The sequence below is a fragment of the Lepisosteus platostomus genome, chromosome 2 (assembly GCF_059453375.1).
Source record: "Lepisosteus platostomus isolate fLepPlt1 chromosome 2, fLepPlt1.hap1, whole genome shotgun sequence".
NCBI classification, from domain to species: domain Eukaryota; kingdom Metazoa; phylum Chordata; class Actinopteri; order Semionotiformes; family Lepisosteidae; genus Lepisosteus; species Lepisosteus platostomus.
Genome location: NC_142612.1, coordinates 32,075,411 through 32,100,402, shown reverse-complemented (window position 1 = coordinate 32,100,402; position 24,992 = coordinate 32,075,411). Strand labels below are relative to the sequence as shown.

General features: G+C 41.9%; 1 protein-coding gene across 5 annotated transcripts in view; it reads right to left on the bottom strand.

Annotated features, from left to right (window-relative positions):
* kdm6a (lysine (K)-specific demethylase 6A) overlaps window positions 1-24,992 on the bottom strand; it is a 104,213-nt gene that overhangs the window by 61,460 nt on the left and 17,761 nt on the right. For all 5 annotated transcript variants that reach the window (XM_088605543.1, XM_088605560.1, XM_088605551.1 and 2 more), the window contains one exon: window positions 5,218-5,326. In XM_088605543.1, coding sequence (XP_088461669.1) covers window positions 5,218-5,326 — 109 coding nt within the window. The remainder of the gene's footprint in view (window positions 1-5,217; window positions 5,327-24,992) is intronic.

Here is a 24,992-nt window from a genome sequence, read left to right as displayed (position 1 = left end):
AGTAAACGTAAACAGTAATATCTTGAAGTTTAATATTTTACATGTGATCTCAGACGTGGTTTTATACAGACCTAATCTTATTAAGGTGAGCTTGGTTTGCAATAGATGCATTGTCTGCCGGTGTACATATTAAGCAGTTGTCATTCCTTAACTCAATGAAGGAACGCATTCAATGTCCTTAACCAAACACTATCAAGATGACAGGCAATGTTCTGGAGACCATAAAAAACAAAGAGGCATATGAAACAAAACATAAGTTCAATACAGAAAAAACAACTTAGGTCATATATTGTCGTTTGTAAATGATGACTAACGCAAACATTCCTAATGTACAGTGTTACCTCCTGTATGCTCACATCAAACGTAAAAATGCATATTCTTACAAATCCAATTCTCTCCATTCTTGAACATCAATCTTTTGGTTAAGGAAATGTAGGAAAAATGTTAAAAGTAAGCTAATGTAGAAAATTGACAACAACCTTAATCTACACTGAAGATAGATAGAAATCACTTGACACAAAGGAAAGCAGTCTACAAACGTACAGTGAAGTAACTGACTACATAATTCCTAATTGAAGACTTTTCCATCTGCAATAGGATTCTAAGGAGGGGTTCCGGTGGACCAGTAGATGGTATTCTGCCCTCTACATCAAACATGATCCAGTAGGAAGACAGGCAACATTGTGATACAACTCAAAAATTTTGGCATGTTGTACTTTTGGGAACATCCAGCCCAGATCCTGAAAACACGGTCAATGAAAATTCCATGGAGTGCTGGAGGGTGAAAGAAGTGGGTACCCTATTATAAACCAGTGCTACGGTAGCCCTTTGAACAAACAGTACTATATGAAGGATTCCTTGCACTTATTGTGAGCCACTAGGATATTTTATCAGAACCTGTCCCTCTGAAATCTACTGAATTCTCAAATTTGACACAGAACAGCACATGGCATTTGTTACACTCTGCATTGCATACTGTATGTTGGCAGTTTCCTTTTTTATAGCCCTGAGACTCACCGCTAACTTGGACGCTTAAACAAATGCAGAAATTTTACTTGATCAAGGCCAAAAAAAATTACTTGTCATCACTCCTTCATAATCGCTATGCATCATGCATCATCCTTCAGAACCATTTGTGCAAATGACTTTACGCGCAATTATATGCAGCGGTTCATAACGAGAGAGTTTCATCTGAACAAGAGAGAAGGTGAAAGCTGCCAAGGACTTTCTGCTGATCCAGCTCAGTAAGAGCGGTCTCAGTATGTCTGTGAAATTGTATTTTGCTATATTGTTTTCTGCATGTGGCTTTAGCACAGTGTGTAGTTTGTTAGGATATGAGCTATCCTTGCAGTCCTACAATAAAGCAAAAACTTCAACAGTACTACATCCACAAAGTACAAACACTATTCTTAAAATATTCTCTATCTTTACGTGAAAATAACAGAAAACATACTGGTTGAGATAATGTAGAGAAAAGTGTCCTAGAAGACCTTCGTTGTTAATCTCCTGCTGTGTTTTTTTGTACTCAAGACCATTCTGCGGTGCGTTCATACTCCATGATTCTGGGACAGCACTATTCACCCAGCCAAATCTGATCTGTGTATGAAACACTGCAGTTTAAAAAGCAAAGTCATTTCATTTTTAAAGGGAGAGGTAGGGATAATGGCATTAACGCTGCAGTTTCCTTCCAATCCCCAACGAGATGCAGGCTAGATCAGTCGCTCGCTCTCCATTTTGAGTGCCTGGTTGTCCTGAGGGGGACTAGTGTCCTGTCCTGGCTGGAGCCCGCTTCGAGCACTGCACTCTCAGGACAGGCCTTGAGGTACCATCATCCTGTCCAGGAGTGAGGCAGCTTTCAGAAAATGGATAACCGTTTTAATCTTGTGCTCGTCCACCTGGTCATTTAGATCATTACCAAAAACGATTTCACAGAAAAAATAAATTTGGGAAAAGAAACAGAAGTGAACCACATGCAAGAGTCAGGACGACGTGTGATCGCGGAGCTTGCAATGTTCTCTTCTGAGCTCGACATGCTCCTTACTATTACTTGTAGGAGTATTCTTCCCAATCAGTTTTTCCAATTTTGACAGGAAGTGATTTGTTACGTTTGGACTTTCCCACTTAAAACAACTTCTACACAAGCATGGTGTGGTTTTTCCAGCTCAATCGCTCAACATCTTAATTCAGGCAAGCTCATTCCTCAGTGCTTCTAAGTACACCGACGACTTCTGGTTTTTAACAGGTCCCTTTTTCAAATCAGCTGTCAAAGACCCAAAAATGACAGTTCTTGTGTACCACGCAATAACAAAAACCGTCTGGAACGACAATTCTGAGAACCACTCAGAGTAATTGCAATCATGAAGCAAGGCAGACCAAAGGTTTTTATAGAAAAATAAGTGTGCGCCCTAAATGTCAACTTATGCAAACTATTTCAACAAAAAAAAAATCTAAACTCTCGAAAAATGCATTCAGGTCCCGGAGGGGGAGGCTTAAAACAAATGTTCAGGGAATTTAGCTTGGCTGCAGCCTTGGCAACAATAATGAGCTCTTTGTGAGTCTCTGCCCCCCCACTCCACATTCTGCCTCACACCCCCACTGTGGTCACATCCTTCAGCAAGTTAAAGGAGAGGTAATCACCCTTCATCATCATCTTCATCATACATCCTGCTTATTAACCCAATAATCTACATCCATAGAAATAAGATGGAAAGTTAACAGGGCTTTTCCCACAAAGTAAAAACTCTGAATTAGAAGCTAATACCTTCAGAAAGACTTCTTCAACCACAAAGTAAAAATATTCCTTATCAAGAGCTCCAATAGGTCTGTGCTGTACAACCCGCTGCTAAGCTCTAAATTGCCGAGAGGCGAACAAATTACAGGTCAAACTGTGGTGATCGCAGCTCAGCTCAGTGTGCCTCCGGGCTTCCTGAGCGGGCCGAGGGAAGTCGCAGCCAGGCGGTGATTTAGTGGGAAGAAGCACAGGAAGGCGAAGAGGCTTGCCGGGAGACACCCCCTTACACACGCATGGGGTCGGCGAAGGCACACGTGCAGCAGCCTGGCCACCCCAACATTCAGAAAACACTGCCGCACGCAGTCCGGGTCTCACAGCTTCACAGCCGCTTGAAGCACGGCCTTCACAATCAATGGCATTCCTCAACGCGCACAAATTATTCACAGACACAATCCTGCAGGGTGACGATGCCCCCACCTTAATCACACCCGTGTTTAAAAACATTTTTAAAAAGGGAAAAAAATTATAATCAAGGTTTACTTTCCAAATATGGGAACGGAGACCTGTATGTTGCTATTAACAAGCCCATTTCTAACTGACGGCTCAGAAAGCAGCAGTATTCAGGCCTGGGCAAACAGGCAGATGACATTCAGTGCAGATGATGGCATGCAGGCAGCAGAAAAACTGTAAAAGTAAGATGGGAAACGCGTAACATGGAGAAGCTACTATACCAGGTTGTATAAAACATTTAGTCCAGGCTGGTACACTGACAGGCTGAAAGAATCTTTCTAGTCTTGAACAAAACAGACTTTAAGGTACTTGATTCAGGTATTTAAAATCTGAGTACCCATCAGGCTTTTTGAAAATCAACAGTGAAAAAGAAATTGAAGAACATACTGTAGGTGGACACTTAAGGGAAGCGCATTTAAAACTGAGAAAAGGAGGCATGTCTTTACACAAAGGCATGTGGGAGTGTGGAACAAGCTGCGCGGCCACATTATTGAAGCAGATACCCTGAAATAGCTGGATGAGATCCTGGGATCAGTTACCGACTGACTACGCAAGGGGCTAGGTATGTAAAATAATCATCTCATTTGTAATATTTTTGTTAATATTTTAAACCCAACCGTTCTCCTTTTGCCTTCTTAAAAAGGCGGTCCAATTCATCCTGGCAATCGCCCACAAAGCCTGACCACAGTATTACACCCCCACAGCAGCGACCGCCGGCTTTCAGAAAACTCCACTGGTGAGAGATGGTGTGATTTTGTCAAGCGCTAAGGAACAGGTCTTGTTTTTTTCACTCCCATTGCATTTAATGCTAAATGTAAATATTCATAAATCGTGACTGCTTGTAATAAGGGTTAAGAGATAATGACCATAATGCAGAAAAAACGCAAATACAAGCACAATATCCAACCAATCTGATGGGATTAAATCCCTAAACATTAAAAAACCCTTTTCAAACTGTTTCATCTCGTTCTTGCACCTCTGCTGGGCAAATAGAGAAGTACACCAGATTAGCTCCTATTAAGAGTGAACATATCAGGGCCAATGAGTGCTCATCTGAACACCTGTCGGAAACACACAAACTCTGTGATCACAGACTTGTGCCTTGGTCACGTCATAACCATCTCTGCCTGCGTCACTAGACCAAGATTCCCCAAATGGTGGCGCACTCCTGGCTGTCTGAGAGGATGGCCTGGATGGGATTAAGCAGCCAGAGCCCTGTCAGTTCTCAGCCATACAGTGACCCCTGCTGCCTCCCGGGCACTACCCGTTCAGTCAGTGAGGAACGCGCCTCTCCTCCAAACAGCTCTGGACCTCCGGTAGGGGGGCGTTGCTGCCTTTGACATGCAAGAAGACGATTGGCTCAAACATTGGGCGGGTGTCAGAGGAGTTATCTATACTTCCTCGTTCTCCCCTCACCCATGCGTGAGGTCATAGGGTTTGCAGACGCGCTGTGATATGAGCCTAGATGTGAAAAACCCAGAGCCAGCAATTCCAATCAGGTTAGTGAAACCCAAACAACTGGGGAAAAAAATTGAGCAAACTGCCAATACTAACAATTTAACATTAAAAAGGTCTATAGCAAATATTTAATATAACAACTGCACAGGGAAATTAATGTTTTAATTACTGATGCATTAATATAGTAAAGAGCACATAAGGGAGAAGCAATTAATAGTCCTTTTAATATGTGGTTACAAATTAGTAGAAAGTGGAAGAGAAGAATAAAAATGTACACATTAATTCTGTTAATGTTACAATTATCCTAATCTCCAGCACAACCAAATGAATAAAGTAAAACATAGTAAAGTTTTCCATTTGAAGTTTAAAACAAATTGAAAAAATGTGGTAAGGAATATCTATGAGCTCATTCTTGCAGCATTTTCTACTTATTTGTACTTAATTTCAGTTTCCCAAGCACTTTCAGCAACACTATTCAGATCGTGAAGTCTTAATAAGAAGTCCAGGGTGAAACTTACCTTTTGGATAATCCTCTAGTAAGAGGTTGAAGTGACCTAGCTGGCAAAACAACTCTGGCTCAACTTTTCCTTCAGCTTTCAAGATTAAAGAATCGTAGCAGCGAACAGCCTAGAGGAGAGAAAGAAAAAAAAACATGAACAAGCCATCACCTTCCACACAGGTCCTCCCCATCTGCCTGGGCATAGACTTGGCCCACCACTGTCAGCAACTAGCTATAAAATACACACTGCTGAATTAACAGAAATAGCTCGTCTCACAAGAACACAGCACCACACTCGGTAAAGGTTTCAAAATAAATTACAAAATTAACAGCCACATTCAGAAAGGCTCAAGCAAACATTTCTCAAGTCTGACATCACCCCCACCTTCATCTCTATCTCCTTTCAGTCACAATTACAACCCTTCATTATCGGAAGCCCAAGGTTTGAGACAATCCAGGATCTTCTCACTGAAGCAACAGCATCCTATTCGTGTGCCGTATTAAAAAGGCTGAATGCACAGTATGACACATCCTTGGTATTAAACTACAATGGTCTTTCTTTATCCTACGTACTGTGGACAAAACTATAAGAAATTTGAAGCAGCAAAAGAAGAATGTTTTCTTCCAATAGCACAATCAATACCTGGTTGTTTCACTGGGCAAGGAGAGTCTTACAACAGAAACAAGCATCCATGACCAAAAAAATGCCCATTTCCTCTACTGGCCTCATAATTATGGCTACCCTACTCGAATATATATCAAGAGGAATTGAAACGAAACAGAGGCTATTGACTCCATTACTCATCTGTTGCATTTTTTAATGCCTCTCAGAATGTAACCCATATCCAAATGAGTTCCAGTATATAGATCCATCCATTTTCTAACTTTATCCATTACAGGCTCCTATCCTGCTAGCAACAGGCTCAAGGCAGGGTACACCCTGAATGGGACGCCAGTCCATCGCAGGGCACACAGACGTTCACACCAGGGCCAATTTCATAGAAACCATTTAACCAACCAACAAGTCTTCGGACTGAGGGAGGAATCCCACACGAACATGGGAAGAACAAGCAAACTCTACACAGATGGCACCCCAGGAATTGAACAGAAGACCCCAGTGCTGTGAGACCCCAGTGTACTAACCACCGGTATAGAGATTCCATCTGATATTTGCTATAAACAACTTTTTTTTTGAGTCTGCTATGAATCACGTCAGGTTAAAGGAAAAAGATAAAGAATTATTCAATCAGGCGGACTCTTATCCAAAGCAACAATTTGTCACCCATTACACAGCTGGGTATTTTTAGTGGAGCCATCAGTGCAAAGTAGAATATGATCTGATCCCGCGCAAGAGCTGAACTCACAAAACATTGTTATGAATCCAGTTGCATTTATAGAACAGAAAAGTTGGACAAAAGGGTATGGGACTGAGTGAGTCTGGGTACTGTACTTTGACTTGGCATCATTCACTCTGAATGCCTGTGACACTGAGTGCAAGTGGCAGTGTTTTGTGACTTGGTGCTTCACTTTAGACAGGTTCAAGGAAGCATTTCTATGCGTTTTAACCGAACGACAACTCAAGCCGCCCTGGCCCATGTGAGCTATTTTAAAGTCTCAAACTGTAATAACAGTTTTTCGCTGGATTGGCAGTGACTGTGGAGAACAGGAGGTCAAATTCCACTCATGCTTCAGGTGTTGTCTGCTCTTATTTGTCACTCAGCCAGTAAAACTGAAATTAAAGGTGGAAGGGGAAAAAAATCAGCTTCAACAAAAAACATTCAGTATCATATGTTGAGGCATTTCCCAAACTACATATTAGCTCTTGTGTGAACCAGATAAAATCAAAATAGAACTAATAAATTGATTAATTTCATGTCTCACTCTCTTGATATTAGCTTGGTAAATTAAGAACTGACCTCGGTAGTTCTATCCAGGACACAAAGATAAGTTTGTTAGATTAAGCCAATATAAAACCTCAAAACTAAACATCCCACAAAGCAGGTCTACACTCACTGTTAATGAAACAAATTGGATTAAAAAAAGAGGCAGACGATTTCCACAGGCACATTTAATCTGCTAGAGGACTGGGCACTATTTAGCTGGATTGGCAAAAGAGTGATTTATATGCATCATATTATTGTTTGCATCTCAGTCTGCCTGCTTTAACTGCAGGGTTGCTATAGATTGGTCAACCATCAACCATACCTATTCAGGTAAGTACAGACCAGCACAGACTGCAATTAATGGCATCAGTTCATTCATTCATTTCAATCTCCCCAGGACTAAGAATATATTATATGCAGCATGTTGTACTAAGCCAATTGAAATAGGACTGTAGCTTGCAGTGTAAACATTTATCCCAAGAGTTATAGATGCTGCCACAAATTAATCACTAACAGAAAAACTAGAGCTAGGCAATGCAAGTTGATTTTAAACTGGCTCTGATGCGAGTGAGGGTGTGTGCGCCCTGCGATGTACAGGTGTCTAGTCCCGAGTGTACCCCACCTTGAGCCCTCTGCTGGCCAGGATCGGCTCCGGCTTCCCCGCGACGCTGTACTGGATACAGCGGTTAGAAAATGAATGGATGGGTGGATGGACTGCAGTATGTTTGCACACAATTAAAGCATCGGTTCTATTACGTTTAAACAGCCTGTTGCCCATGCAGCTCCACGGGCATCCACAGACTCCCTTGAAATCCGCTGACAGGCTAAATCCCTGAAGCTCTCTACGGCTATGCACCCTTTACCGTAAATGACCTAATAATGGGGCAATAAACCTGTCAAAACCATAATAAAGCAAAATGCAAACACCGAGAGCGAATATCATCGCACCACTGGAGACACGCGGTAATTAAGTGCAAACTGTACCCCAGCACATGCTGCAGAGCATAAAACGTGTTATATAAAACAGAAGCGCTTCTAATAAAAAAAGAGCAGCCGACAAAATTAGCAGTTCACCTAAGGCCTGCGCTGAAAACGTAAGTGTCACAAGCTTGAGCTCAGCTCATGCTGTAAAATCTTCCACTCATCGGGAAAGTTCAGGCAAAGGCAACGGGACCCGATACACACACTTGGTCTCCGAGTTTGCAGAAGAAACAAGCTCTTCCGACCTTCCGCTTCGAGAATCCGATACCGTCTTAACAGCGACTTTATAGTCTGAGCATATCCAAACGCAAAAATTAACGGTGTGCCACGATTGTTTCTCCCGGGTAACGGCAAAGCCAGCCGGCTGCTGCAGGTTTTTCCCGCAAACTGCCTATGTCATGAGCAGACGAAGGATTTCTTGGCAGAAAAAAATATCTCCATGTTACTATGCAAGTTGAAACCATCGGTCCCCTACATTATCCATCATTGCCACTGCTAGTATAAGCACTTTTGGTCACGCATTGCAAATCTTTGACACCCCTTGTGAAAAAGGTCAATAATTCTAAATCTCCGTTTGAATTTAAACACCATTCTAAGTGTTCCAACTATCTCAATGTCATGCATTTTTTCTTAATTAAAATTATCTCTACCTCCATCACTGGTCAAAGCGCAATTCTTTCTATAGAAGCACAAAACCTCGAAAGCTTTTTAAAAAACCACATTTCCTGCTTCCCACAATTCGAATTAAAGTACTAATTTACAGTCACACGCTTCTTCCTTATCTTTGCAGCAACATTCCTAAGTGCTACGTTACGGTACAGCCAGCGATAGCAGCATCTTTCCGTGTCGGGGGAAAATTTTTAAATTTCAAACTACTTCGATGGACTCTCACCTTGCCCCCGTTGCCTGCCAGGACAGGCTCCGGCTGCACCGCCACCCAGACGTGGATGAAGCGATTAGAAAATGGATGGCTGGAAATCCAAGGTCTTCTGACTATGGGAAGAAACCTCACACAAACAGCACCTCAGGTCTGGAACTGAACCCAGGGCCCCAGAACTCGGACCACTGTGCCACCATGCTGCCCCAAAGGGAACAGAATTCAAGTATTCAGTCTCCTTTCAAGACTGACAAAGTTAACACCATTAATTTCCTCAGAAATGACCTTACAGCACAAATCAGACGGAATAAATAGGGAATAGAAAAGGAAAGCTCCATTTAGAACTAAGACCTGGAGGCATATCTTTGCCTATATCTGGGGAAGTCTGGAGCAACCACCCGTCACCAACCCGTGTTCTTTCAGGAAATGGCTGGATAAAATCCTGAGTCTACAGAAACCACATAACTTGTGCTGGCCAAATACTCTTATTTGCACCTTTTCATTTTATTGCAGAATACTTATCTAAAACTTTGGATAATCTAAAATCTGCCACGTCAAGCCTTCTCACTCTTTGAAGGGGTAGCTCCACACAATGGGTGAGAGCCTGCTCACGTGTGGCTCCATGATTGTAGAACCCTTTGCTCTAATCTGTTAGTGTCTGCCCACTTCTGGGCCCAGGGTACCCCCAGGGTACATCGTTAGTGTAGCGGAGCTAGTTTGAGCACAGTGATGTCATCGCCCACCCTGCACGTAGCAGAGACCTCAGCTGCCTGGGCTGAGGCAGGTGCCCTTTAGCTCATGCTGCGGGTTCCCCGTTGGGTTACGCCGGAGACCCGGGTTCGCACCCCAGGTGTTGCGGGACGAACCGGCGGAGGGCACGAGCCCGTGTGGAACTGCGACGGTCACATTAGCTTGGCTTGTCGGGCTCTTTACTTGAACTGGCAGCTTGCATTTCTGAAAGTGTTTCAGCTCTTAAACGATAGACCGAGGTGAGAAATCAGCATGAAACCTCTGCCAGATGCTGGGTTTCTACTCTCCTCTGATTTATTGTCTCAAGTGACTTGGTTGCCAGCAAATTTAACCAACAGGCTCACACGGCACCAAGAGCCCTTATTTGGGGAATGTTTGACAATGTCATTCCCCTTTGTGTCTTCACATCATTTATTGAGAAGAGCTGTTTATAAAAATCTAGGGGAGTAACAATTTTAAACCACGTTGCAACAGAACTCACAAAACTCCTGTGTGTCACTTTCATGACATACAACAAGGAAAGCTCTGAGTACAGGAAACTATTGATTGGTTCGCCTACGGTTTCGATCAGATTAAATAATTAAAACCTCACTCAGAATCAAAACAAGACCATACAGGATTCAAGGGTGCTATACTTCAGAACCAGGTTGGGAAAACGCTGCTTTTCACTATAGTTTTTATGTATAATTTTTAAGATTTGTTTTTTCCTACATCAATTTATTGCATTTTCTTCCGTTACATTTTGTAAATGGACTATTGTATAGCACAGTTTTTACAAAATGCACTTCTAAACACAGCCTGCTACCAGCACAGCATTAACAGCAAGGTAAATGCGAGATGCCTTTTGCCATTTAAGTGTGCAATGACACTATTTTAGAGGTCACCTGTAAGCCATGTCATAGCACTTAAATTATTGAAACATAAGTACATTTTATACCCCATAACTAGAGGCACAAAGGTTTGTAGGAGTGTGCAACACTGTAGAAGCCGATACCTTGGCTTCTTTCAAGATACAGTTTGGATCAATTAACTGCCAACAACCAGATGGGTTGGGAAGGCCAAATAGCTTCTTGTTTGTAACTTTTCATCTATTCATGAATGCCCAATAGACACATAAAATGCCATATTAGTGAAGTGTCAAGTATACATATTGGGATTTATTATTGACAAGGCAGAAAGTGCCTAGCTGGCCTACAGGGGTAGTCCACCACATAAGTGCTAAGAGCTTATTCCACTCAAAGAACTCACACTTGTCTTACAGTTCGCTCCTATATCAATTTAGCAACTGCGTGAAGGAGAGTACTCTGCTGTTAAAAAAACAATTTCACCAGAATCTATCGAAAAATTCATGACAAGTAGATCCACACAAGAGTCCAAAATGATTATTTTTTTTACTGCAAAACATAAATGAATAGCACAGCTTAATATTCCCGCAATGTATCACCGAAGAGTATCAAAAATAGCCTGAAATGTGAAAGCTTTCACATTACAGCTGAATTATGTGTTTTCTAAAGTGCGAAAAATAGAGGGTGCAACAAACTGCAGTCTTATATATGCTGTGATGGGGGACTTTCACGGTTTACAGATTGAACAAAAAGAAATATTTAGGATAATAAGAAAGATTCCACAATCTAAGTTCACGGCCACTTGTCATCTTTACAATCTTAGGTGTCATCAGGGCTTTTTTTTTTTGCAATGCGAGTGTTTCAGGTGTCAGGTCTTCCGCAATCTCCTTAATTCATTTTCCACCTCTACAGCAGCACTAGAGGGGACAACTTCGAACACATTTTGGGGTGGGAGACATGTAGACACATTTTTACCTTTCCATTACAATAATGCTCCAAGAGGCTATGGTACATTTCACACTTGCTAATGAGCCATATAATTCAGCGAAGTAGCAGATATGGCAGTTAAACTCACAACAGCTGCTGTAAACCCATACAAGCCTCAGGAGACTTCAGAACCGGGGGGCTCAAGACAATCAGTACATGTTTTGACGGTTGTTTTTCTTGTATTTCAGTCCAGTTATAAAAAACAAACAGCAGAAAAGCTCAGCAATCTGGTGATAAGAAACTAAAACGGAGGAAAAATTCTATTTTTAGGTGACAAAAACTTTTGTTGCCTCTGAGAAGAAATGACATTTTCATGCTACAATACTGTACTCTTTTCTTGTATAAAATTTCTGCCTATTTTGACTACGGTTAACAGCATTTAAACTGTACTTACTAGTGGACAGATAGCAAATATTATACTCAAATTTTAACTACCATTTTTGGAATTGAAAAGTATTACACAGACTCAAGATATGTACTTATTACGGGTCAGTCAAGAGATCTGGCTGAGAATAAATGTCAAAGAACCAAAATTCTAAATCCTGGAACTCCAAATTAAGTTCTGTGCAGGAAAACGAAAGACTTATTAAATAAAATGCATGTTTGAAGAAACACGGATAAGATCTCCACCAATTTTGGCGTGACAAAGGTAGTCAAAGGGAAAAAACAATTTTATAAAAACCAAAACCAATGGAGAGCAACGGCTACTGTTTAAAAGAAAATTTAATTTTACCGATTAGACTGTTAAGAAAATTAGATCCATTTTTGTGAAAATCGTTGGTTTCTGTGCAACTCAGCACAGCGTCTCTCAGGAGGACAGTCCTTGTACTCCTATACATTTTGATGTCAGAAGTACCTAAATCCTTCCTTCATAGGTTGGTTTCATAGAGAAATCAACCCGATTCAATTAAGTAGCAAAACTGAACTTAGTTCAGTTTTAGGAGGAAATCTGAGATGCTGGCAATCAGATTTACAAGGATTTTGTTCCATCTGCAGAATTTACAGCAATAGGGGCACATTCTGTTCTATAATCAGAACAAAGGGAAAAAAACAGTACACATTGTGCTGTAAAATATCAAGCACCTACTACATCAAGATACTTAAAAAATCAAAGGCTATTGGTTCCCATTGGTCATGTTCTTGGTGCTTCTCAGTAGTATAAAATCTGGGGACGCCCATGGAAGAGAGATATTTCTGTGCTGTTCTATTGTACCGTCCATTAAGCACGCAACAGCAACAGAAATGTGCCTCGGCAATACCTGCAGCTGGAGCAGCTTCCACAGTCTCAGATGTGCTCCCTCCACACACTCAAACCGAGTTCACTGGAGGGGGTCAGCAGAGGAACCTACAAGTCTAAGCAGCCTTGTTTGCCTTGTCTAAAGAAGCCATTTTACAAACAGCACAAGGAACAGCAGGAGAAACCCAGTGACTTCAGCTGAAATCTTTGGTCTTCACTCAGTCCCATAAAATGCGTTGGAATCTCAGGTTATTATGCGTCACTGGGATCCTTCATTCAAACCTTACCCCTTACTGGGTCTGAAGCAAACTGGAGATCCACTGATGCCTAGAAGCTTCATGGATGTATTTTGATCTGATATAGGATGAAAGCGATTGTTCTCTGATGCTCCTGAAAAGCCCTTCTGGACCTGGAAAGTACAGAATATCCAGAAGGGTGCGCTACGTGCAGATATGACAGTTAATCTCACATCAGCAGCTGCGAAGTCATACAGGCCTCAAGAGACCTCAGAACTGGGGGACTCGAGACAATCTGTCCACGTTTTGACGGTTGTTTTTTTTCCCCCCATAACTGGACTGAAATGCTTCAGAAAGAACATGTATCTGGTGCTTAGTATCTCTGCCCCCTTTTCAGTTACATTTTATAGATATAAATGAGGCATTCCATTCAGTCAAGGTGCTGATAATGCTCTTTCCTCACACACACTGGGGCATTAGAGGAGCTGCTCTTTTGGTCCAGCAGAGCTGTCTGCTGTCTCGGGGGTGGCACTGTGCTTGATTGGAGCCCAGGATTGAATCCAAGCAGGCACAGAGGAGAGATTGTCGCACATACGCAACACAAACAGTTCAAAGCAGGTCAGTAAACTCCACTGCACGGTGATGCCAGTGATTTGAGCTGCCTTGCAGCAGCTCACTGTGATACAACCCCAAACAAAAGAGAACCTATGGAATTAAATGGCTAACAACGTTCATGTGAAGACTACTATGTGACAATGAGAAGCAGAGCTGGGCTGCACAACATGTTCCTCAAATTCAGCCCAGTGAAACTACAGGCAAGGTGAAACACTAGGAGCAACAAGAAAATGACTGAAGACTCCTTCAACTCGGATAAGAGCTACACTTTTGAGATGGCTGGAGCAGATGGTCACTAGATAATGAACAAGTCATCCAACTCAAAAACACAACTAACCAGCTTTACACTGACAAAGTGGTGTTTCATTGGCCACTATGATACTCAACAAAATAATAATCAGTGATGGCTGATGCCACCTAGAACAAAAACCATCTCTCTTCAGGTGCGTAGCTCTTCAAGTTTGACGACTCCTAATAACATCTCATGGGGTGTACATCTGAGCCTCATAGTACCATGTGTAGCCACCTGACTACAATACAGCTGTCTCTCATAAAAGCACACAAACAATGGTGTATTCCTGGCATTTCAGCAGCACCTGAAGGTGATTACAGAGGCCTGACCCCAATACATCCGTTTTGTGATGACGGTTACATCTGGACTTCCTGAACCTGACCCATCGTTAACAATCGTTGACACTGACATGTGCGAAGGAGGTTTGTGAAATCTGAAGCAGTTTGCAAAAGGTTTTTTTTTTGACATTCCAGACTGAAGGACACCTGACACTATATTACATTCAACATTAAATAAACATGATTTGATCAAGGATGGGACAGAAACCTCCTTCCTTTACGTTGCTCAATGTGTCAGCTAAGTGCGCCCATGAACCAACTGGGTCTGCACTACAAGGCATTTGTGATGTCGGATAGAACAGTGTTACAGGATATGAGAAAAACGTTTGGTTGTGGTAGGACCACAACCTTGTGTAGTAGAGATACAGCTTAATGTCTTTATGCTCGTTCAGCCACAGCGCTGTTTTTGCAGCAGTTGAGATATTTAGGATCTGTAGTGTTTGTTGAATAATGTAAGCATACGAATACCCAAGATTCAGATTGTCCTAATCTGTATAGTATTTACATTAGGCAATGGGTATATCTAACCCAGGCAGCTGTGTTGGGAAGAAGAGCTTTGCTGGACATCTTCAAATAAACGTTTGCTTACAACAGTAAACAAAATGACATGTGAAACAACCAGCACACACAGCTCATTGCAAGATTATTCAGGTCACCTACTCTTTAACTACTAACTATAATAAAGAAAGAAATTATAAAATTATAATTTATTAAAACAAATAAAAACCAACGGAACGTTCAGGGTCATCACGTTTAGGATGAAGATTCCTTCACGATTTTTGTTAGATGGAAGAAAATCAGAATGGAGGTAAGGCGTTAGCAGGAAGCTTGTGAGTTACCCTTCCATTTGTCACTGGCAAATGGAATGTTAAAGTTCTAAAACTATTAATGACTGCAGTCACACTATTCCTCTACACAACAAGAGACTCATAACAAAAACAGCATTCAAAAGCTGTACCTCCTCCTGGAGCACAGTAGGTCTTGAAAGTCTGTGAACCAAGAACGAACTGAGCAAATTGGGCTTTATTTTTAACTTTTTGTCTTAGAAGTCAACAAATTGTTTCTCCTTCACAATGACATTGGAGAACATGGGAAAGCTGCCAAAGCAACACAGCACGTCAATGGCGCGGCGCACACAGGGGTTTGGCAAAGTGCAGTCAGAAATGAAAAATGGCTACTTCCTGTCGCAGGAGGTCAGGCTGTGGAGCGGAGCGTTTATGAGTTCACACTCTAACCGCGAGTGTGCGAGAGGTGAACCCCTTCTGCAACTCGCAGCTAGTCAGTCGACACGCAGCATCTGCAATCTTCCGATCAGCAGAAGCTCTACCCAGTGGGCAGCTTTAGGAAAATGCCCAGAAAGCACTTAGAAGATTTAAATTATACCGACAAATGTACCCGAAAAATTAGGGTTTTACTTCAGAAAGGAAAAGCCATGTATTTAAGTAAAATAAAAGGCCTTTCCCCCCTTATTGGTTTAAGTTTGATTTTTTAAAAAGAAAAAGAGGTTTGAGTGGGTGAGCTGCAGTGGAACAAGGTTTTATGTAAGACGTTTCAGCTGTGTAGACAAATCAAATAATAATAATAACAACAACAACAACAACAACAACATCACTTTATTAACCCTTTACAATTTCTTGCTTCCCAGCTTGCTCTCCATGAGACACACAGACATACAGATAGGGAGAGAGCCTGGGGTCAGAGCGCAGGGTCAGCCATTGTACGGCACCCCTGGAGCAGTTGGGGTTAAGGGCCTTGCTCAGGGGCCCCAACGGAGTAGGATTCCTCTGCCGGCTGTGGGGTTTGAACCGGCAACCTTCCAGCCACAGGTGCAGATCCTTAACCACAGAGCCACTGCTCCGCCCCAAATGTTGACTTTTCAGCATGGGATTTACCTCTGCTTGTTCCATAATGTAACGTGAAATGTTATGACACGAAAAGAAAAATGGTATTTGTGCAGACTTTTAATGTTTTAACACAGTTTTGCATTTCTGCTGTAGCAAAGTACTTCAACAATTGAGCTCCTATGCCGTTCATCTTGTTTTCAGACTCAGCATTCATATTCCACCTTAAATTCATTACAAGCACTGCAACAGGACTGCCAGGACTCCTGAAAAGCTAAGCACATTTCAGCAAATGTGTCAACAATGAATCAGTGTTCAGAAACTAAACCACAAACAAGTGTCTTGCAAAAAGTAATCACCTCCCTGCAAAGTTTCCATATGTTGCAGTCTGAGCCTCAAATTGTGACACTTTTAAATAGGAGTTTATATTTGAAATAGCTTCATCAGTTTGAAGTAGACTATATATATAAATGTATGGAACTTTTAATTAAGTTATATTAAAACATTTTCAACTGAATAAAGATTCCATCCCTTTTTCAGGGGAAGAAAATACGCTTGAAAGGTCACAATTATTGTAATGAATTCCAAGTATGATCGAAGTGGTTTAACTAGACTTCAGAATAAACACATCAGTCTCTTCAGGTTTCTTCAGTTAGATGTTGAACTTCAAGCCACATCTCATACAGCAAGATGAAAAACCCATCAAAGATCAAGGAGCTTTTGAAAACAAGGTTAAGAGGCAGAGAAGCACAGATCAGAAGACGGTTACAAGAACATTTCAAATGTTGCTGATCATTAAGAGGTAGAAGGTGCATCGTACCACCCAGACACTAGTAAGAGTCCAGGAAAGCAGAAAAATGGTTAGGAATGCCACTGTGAAACCAGGAGTGACTTTGAGACGGGTTTCCAAGGAAATGATACTGCCAGGAAGCAGCAGACGAGTTTGTGGTCAAAGGAGGCGACGGTTTACATTTGATACGAGCCCAACACAGCACTGCACCTCATCAACACTATCTGAACTGTCAAGAGTGGAGGTAGCAGCAGTAACATATCATGGGATTCCATTTCATCAACAGGGACTTGTAAACTTTGAGGGAAACACTGGCAAAGTACACATGAATCTCAGCTAAAACCTGTTCGAGTTAACCCCAACACCTAAAACTGGGTTGAAACTAGAAATTTCAGCAGGACATTGACCTGAAGCACAAGGCCAAAGCTCCGCTGGAGAGGTCTGATGAGAAGACAGTGAATGGCCAGGAGTGGCCCAAAAAATCAGAACAGGATTGTGCCAGGAAGAATGAACAATTGCACCATTCCATAATGCAAAGCTGGGAGAGACCACTCCAAAAAGACTCAAAGCATTAATTATTGTTAAAGTTTTTTTCTACCAAGTAATGACTTAGCATCATGAAGACTGTACTTATGATCTAAATCCAGGATTGCTTAATCTATTTAGAATTCCAACATTTGTTTTTTAATTGGGTTTTGCAGTTTGAATTAGCATCAAGACATGGAGGTCATTTTAGAGAAATCTGTTAGGCAATCTTTTAACGTGCGGAACACTTCATAGTGCCAATACCCACACTTTTTTGAAAGACGACCTAAATTACATTTTCTCCTTCTCCAAGGGATTCGAACAAATCTGGGTGGACATCCAGGCAGAAGGATTATACAGAGAACCATTTAGGTCATGTTTGAGAGTCAAACTGGAGTTTACTGCAATGTGTTAACTGTCCTTTTCAGTTGCGCTCGTAAATGACTCTTGTAAATATGAAGTATGTCTAAAATGGGCCAGTATTAACCCTGAAAAGAACTTTAACCTCCCATCCTTCTAGAGACATTCGGACAAATATACTTTCAGTAAAACTGCACCTCCTGTAGGGGAAATCAACTAAACCTTGAACCTCTTCTTCAACACGGTCACAGCCAATGGACAAACACTTGAATAGAAATAAAGTTATTAAAATAAGAAAAATAAACCTTTATTCCAGCAGCTAATTCAATTGATAGCAATTACTCAATGTACAATGCTGTCCAGGAGACCCATTTATACAGCAGGTCACTTTACTGGAAGAATCGTGAGTGAAGTACCTTGCTCACGGATCATAACAGCATTGCCCCAACCAGGATCTGCACCCACAGCCTTCTGGTTATGCGCCCCCTAGTGAAGCCATTTGAAATTTGAAAAGTCCAAACTATTAAAAGCAATTATTTGTTGAGAATCACCACGGTCACGGGTACGATGACAGATGAAAGTTTGATTTGATCCTTGCTGACCAGTACTATAACCAAGCTTTGTAAGCCAAGTTCCTTACACTGAACCCAAATGAAATACTGAGGTCCCCTTTGTTTCTCCCTCACTGGAGCAACCTGTGCCAAGTTTTCCCAATGCGTTTGATTAACAGAGGTCAGATGTGGCCTTGACTTCCTTTCCTCAACCTAGAAGTCAGACATTTGCTTCGATAAAACGCTTCAGGAAGTTACATACTGTAACCCCTTTTAAATACCCAGCACAGAACATTTACAAGGCAATTTCACACAAAAGCATTTATATTTCTTCCTAATGTAGCTCCTAATGGCTGCACTGATGAGGGGCTTTCATCTCTACAATCATACTATGCCCTTAGGGCTATCATTTCCAAGGCAGATTTTCCTCTTACTTGGATTTTCTCAGCATGTTTGTAAAACATCTTATTACTATGTGTGTTCATGTCGTATCAGAGACGGAAATCGCCTGTATATTTTTCATACTGAAAAGCTTCACACACTGTGCTGCCACACGATTCTAACCACACAACCAGGGCTGTCACTCTTGTGAAACTGAAACCTATCGAAGGCCAAAAAATACATCAGCCTCGGCTAGCAATCAAAGGACAGGAACTACATGGCAATAAGTGACGGCTAGTATTATTTGCACAGGAACAAACTGCTACAAGCAAAGTAAATCACTTAAAAACTAAACCAATTTTAAACTCATTAACGCCCCCCAAAACTCATACGACAGTTGTCTATTTGAAAAGAGAGCTTCACACAAGATTTAGGAATTGGGGATTAGGAAAGAATTTTAAAAAATAAGTTCTCTTTGAGCTAAAAAACTATGCCTTTATCAGTGAAACATGAACCAGAAGGCACACATGGAAACTAAGGGGAAGTGCTTTGATAATCGGAGAACAGAAAGCACTACTTTACACAAAGAGGTTTGGGAGTCTGGAACAACCTGACCTGCCATGATGTTGAAGCCGATGACATGCCCAGCTTCTTTCAAGAAACAGCTGGATGAGATCCTTGAATCAATTAGCTACTGACTACCAACTGGTTCAACTAGATGGGCTGAATGTTCTCTCGCTTGTAACTCAGGAGCACTGGTCTGCTTTTTTTTTTACTTAGCTGTTTAATATGATGGAAGCCCAGAGGAAGATGGATGGAAGCCCAGGCTTTGAAAACATCATCCATCCTCAGCCATTAATTTAAGTTGTGGAATCAACCCCTCTTTGGCTGAATTTTGTCTTCGAAAAACTCCAATGGAAAGTTTCACTTTCCAAGTGTTAGATGTGCAGAAACCGAGGTACAGTAAGGACATGGGATGAAGTCTATGTGGATGACCCCCAACTACAAAGCAGTAGGTCAAAATGAAATAAAAAATCAACCACAAAATATCACTGTTTAGCACAGCTGTCAGTTGTTAAGCACAGATCGGACTATTCCTACATTACATCAGCTCAAACATACACTACAAAAGGATAAGATGCATATAGTATTTCGTTAAAACATTGAGTAACATCATTAGCAGTTTACATCAGTAAAGTATTGAGGTAGGACATACAGTATGGTAACTGGCTACAATTGTGTCTTCAAATCTCAATGTAACTGAAATTCTAGTCATACACCAGGAATCTAATGCATCTTTAGTTCCTTTCTTAAGCTACTTTTTTCAGTCTGAGCAGTGTGGAGACAGCAATCCATGTGCACACAGACACCACTGTAATGCTGAGTTCAGCTGAGATCACATGGCCAGATCACAAGGACAGAGGACACACCCACTCCCTGCCCCTCTGTGCAACTAAAGGTCTGCCAGACAAGCTGGGCACAGGCTGCAGGAGGGACCGGTACTGCAAAGCCAACCCCACTACATTTGAGGGAGAAGAATGCGTGGTCAAATATAACCAACTTTTAATAGACTACAAAGTTTCGGTAACATTGAACACCTGCATGTGCGGAAGGGGGAGTGTGTTGAAATGGAAATAAAGGAAACATGGAAATTCCAAAAAATGCTTTGCATGACTGTGCAGCTGTGTAACTCACACCATAGGCAGCGACAGAGCACATGTAGTATCTAAGGAGTCAACACCAGAGATACAAAGGGGGAATAAAACAGTGAGCTGGAGATAAAATCAGGTGAAGGATTTCAAACAGCAGGCAGCATATGGATCAGGCTGATGGGAAATATTCAGTGGGAAAAATGTCATCAACACAGGAGCTTTTCCATACACACGCACATCCCCCTGGGCTGGAGCCCAGCTGGCCGGACCTGGAAGGTAAAAGGCGTGGGCCCATGTGCAGGTAATAATCGTCAGCCTTCTGGTCACAATTTGTGCAGAAAAGGGACAGAAAAGCACTCCGTGTGCCAACTGATGCTCCAGCTTTTTAATCTCTCCAAACAGAATTCCAAAGTCCCCGCCCGCGACGAAGGAACACAGAGGGCTCGAACTGCAGAGTGCGCTACCTGTACTTGCACACTTGAGTGGAGCACGCATGATATCCCCTGCCCAGATGGCACCACTGCAAGTAAACATTTACTTTATACTGACAGCTTTCTCATGGCAATGCTTAAGTAAGTTCCTAGTGTGTGCATACATCTCAGCATTTTAAATAACGTATCTGGCAAAAACTGTGGCCTTTGAGATGCAGTCCTACACAAGCAGAAATGCTGTTCGAAACACAGATTAAGAACATCCTGCTTTGAAAAAAAAACAAGTATTACCTGCAAAAAGGCTCCTGTTTATGGCAAATGCCCAATTACAATCAAGCCATGGGGACAAGAACTATTGATACACTTGGGAACGGATAAACAGAAAATAGAATGGTATCCCGCTGAATATCTGGATGTGAAATGTATTCATGCACACCACTTTCCCATGGGATCCAATTATTTCAATGATCCACTGCGAAACAATATCGAGTCCGCCTAGACGCAACAACACAGGTCACCCAGTGGATCAGTCAGCGGAAGCCCAGTGCGGTAGTCCTACAGACCAGGTCTAGGACTAGGGAATATCGCACGGTGTCGCCGGGACTCCCTGTGCCACAGCACACAGTTGTCCAAGAAGCGCACGAGCCGTGCCCGGTCAGCCTGCAGAGCTACGGTAACCCCTGGGACCTGCAGAGCTCCCAGCGAGCGGCACCACTCCTCCAATCGCCGCCGGCTGCTGCAGGTACCGCGTGGCTCGGCGTCGGGGCATGGACGCACAATGACGAACGTGCCAGAAGAATGCTGCGCGTCCGGGGACGACGGCTGTAGTGGGGGAGCAGAGCTAATTAACAACGACCACCAAGGGTGAAGGAACAGAACCGCTTCAGTCCTGAACAGCAACGACTACAGACAGAAGTAATGAATCCCCAAAAGACACTGCCAAAGTCAATCCAGTGGGGTTCAGAATAACTGGTGAAACACCCACCAGAGGACACGAGGGGAAAGGCTTTTCAAAACAAAAACAGGAGGCACTTCACTACACAAAAGGGGCAGCGGGAATCAGGAAACGCTACTCGGCCGCGCTGTTGAAAGCCGATCCCCTGGCTTCTTTCAAGGAACAGCTGGATGAGACCCTGCAGTCGGGACAGGGGGTGCTTCATGGGCGGTGGAAGTGTGGAACAAGCTGAATAGAGATCCTCAGTCCGATTAACTACAGATCAACAAGTGCCTCCTCATTAGAAAACTCGTGTCCAGTGAGCAACCGGGAGTTCACAAAAAATAGCGATTGCACTATTAAATCAAGCAAAGCACTACAAGACAGACTGAACTGGGAATGTTCATAAGGATTCAGTGCATGCCGATTACATCATTTTTCAAAATTCCACAAAACGGTATTTGTCACAAGCTATTTGCTATTTGTCTCAAGATTCAGAACTTGATTCATCAGAAGGGCTCACTTCTCATCAGAGTATTCTTGGCTGCCAAAAATATTTCAAGTGAAGAGACTCAGAATAACCTAACCTATAATCTCTAACCTTTGCACCACGTTCCCCGAGTGTCCAACTGAGGATCGAAAGCCTCTTATTTTTGCTTTGGCACAACGTAAATAAAAATAGAAAATACCATTGGCAATATTTACTTTTAAAACACTACAGCTGTCTTGCAATTACAGTTTCAACGGAAATAACCGGCTACACAACACTCAACCCGATATACATTTTTTACTTAAAAATGCAGCATAACTACGTGAGAAAGTCTCTTTCCTCCAATTTGTGAATTGTCGCGCAAGGTCTTTGTATTGCAGCATGCGCGTACATCGTTTGATTTAGGATTAATTAGAAAAGAGATGGGACCGGCAACTGGGAAAAACAGGAAATTGTCTCGTGTTTACCTAACCTATTTTCTGACCCGCCTTTTGGGGACACAGCTGGAAGGTAGTGGGGGGAGGAGGGGGGAGTTTCGAAAAATGTAATCTTGGAGACTTGGGAGTCGACTCGAAACATCAGCAGCAGGTCAGAAATTCATACCCACTCAGACCCCATTTCTTCATGTTTTAATTACATGTGAATTGAAAGTCTTAGAATACTCTGCATATCACTGAATGCCAGCAAGACCATTTCATAACTTAAACAGCTCTGGAAAAGAAACACCTGTTGTAGTTTAAATCTTTTCTATATTTGCCAATGGGAAACAGCTCATTAACAGTGCAATATTATATAATTTTAAAACGTATGCATTTATACATATTTTCTCTGCCACTCTCTACCTATACATCTCTGTATGTATTTTCTCTGGCTCACTGTCTTTTCATATATTCCCATACAATCACAAAAAGGTTTAGATCAAGGTACAAGTCTCACATTTGTGAGAATCTGATGAAAAAGTTTAAAAAACAGGTATTCATTTGAAGGCTAAATTTGTAAATGGAGATATGTCAATCTACGACAAATACAAATTTACAGAAGAAATGAATGACTTAAATGGCTTTGACATGAGTTGCTACATGGGCATTTTTGTAAAAGGATTAAAAAGTTTTTTCAGCCTCCTTTAGAAAGGAAAAATCCATCAAGAACAGCACATTTCCCAGATGTTGTCCTCCTGAAATACAGATTGAACCAGCAGTGGCAGAGGTCATAATACTTGGCATGCGTCAGCTCAAAGCCCAGCAGGTACTGATCACCTTTTAATGTGCTTTTTCCCCACAACGAAGGGTCTGTGGCTAAGGATCTGCGCCTGTGGCTGGAAGGTTGCCGGTTCAAATCCCGCAGCCGGCAGAGGAATCCTACTCTGTTGGGCCCCTGAGTAAGGCCCCAACTGCTCCAGGGCCACCTTATAAATGGCTGACCCTGCGCTCTGACCCCCAGCTTCTCTCGCTGTCTGTGTGTCTCATGGAGAGCAAGCTGGGGTATGCAAAAAGATGTTCTTAATACAAGAAATTGTATAGGGCTAATAGAGTGTTCTTATTTATCTCTTATCTTATATCTTACCCATCAGAAAAAGAAAAAAAAATGTGGGGCTTGAAACACAGCAACTGGGCAGCACTGGTCTGAAAAGCAACATTTTGGTACTGGAACCTTTATATTTTCTAATCGGCCCTTAAAAAAACTGCAGTATAGATTTTCTTTAAACTGGCCCTGACTGTGGAAGCTGGCATGAAGCCTAGAACTCCAGCCATCACTGCACAGCTGCAATTACCAAGAGGCTTTGCTGAGCTGCCAACTTGATCCGTTTGTTGCCTTAATTACGATTTTTTATACATTTTTGTAGTATGTCTAATAACATTAACTATTTATCACGAAGTGCAAATTACATTTTCATTAAACTAAAAGGACATTTGTTTTCTCTAAAAGTTAGGATTGTGTAACAGAAAGACCTCCTGTGCCTGTACACCCGTGTATTCAACTTCTCATCGGGCGGACGGTAAAAATAAATCTGAAACATTATATGAACACAATTTGTGTTCGGGAAAAAAGCTCAAGGTCTTGCATAAAAAAGTTCGCTGCATAATACCTTTTCGCAAACGCTACATTTTTCACACTTAATCACTTGGGGAAATGTAAACAACAAGGAGTACCTCAGTGAAATATTCAGGAAGATGTTCTTATTCAGTAAGGAGCAAATACAGGCTTTTAAAAAGCTTTTTGATCAAGCGATAAAAAACTTTTTCACCAGACCCAGCTCATTATTCATGCATGAGCTAGGAAGTTGTACGCGCACAGCTGACGGATCATTCTTCGTGGTTCCTCATCGTTCACGGCTGTCATTTTTATACACCATGATAGATGACTTTTTTGGCTTCATTTACAACGAACAAAAACAGTAATGGTCATAATTAAGGCTTCACAAATCCTTCGTTGTCAACATTTAACTGCTTCTCATCCGCAACAATCTCTATCGCTTGTTAAACCAACAATCTTCAGTTTTATTGAAGCTTTTCTGAGTTTAGCGTCAACTCTGCGCGGATGTCTGGACACAAACGGAACGTTGACGTTTTATTTTCATCTCATTCCAACGAAAACACTTAACTGGCGCCAAACCAGAGCGACTTTACCACCGATGTTGTGTAAATCAAATTGCTCCAAACTGACAATCGTTGTGTATTTCCAGCACAGTTAACAAGAGACCGGTGTCTTAAAAAGCCTCAGCGTAGAACCAACTACAACATTTTAAGAAATAATTTTTGCCAAGCGACCTTCCAATATTTCTTTGCATTTACAAATTC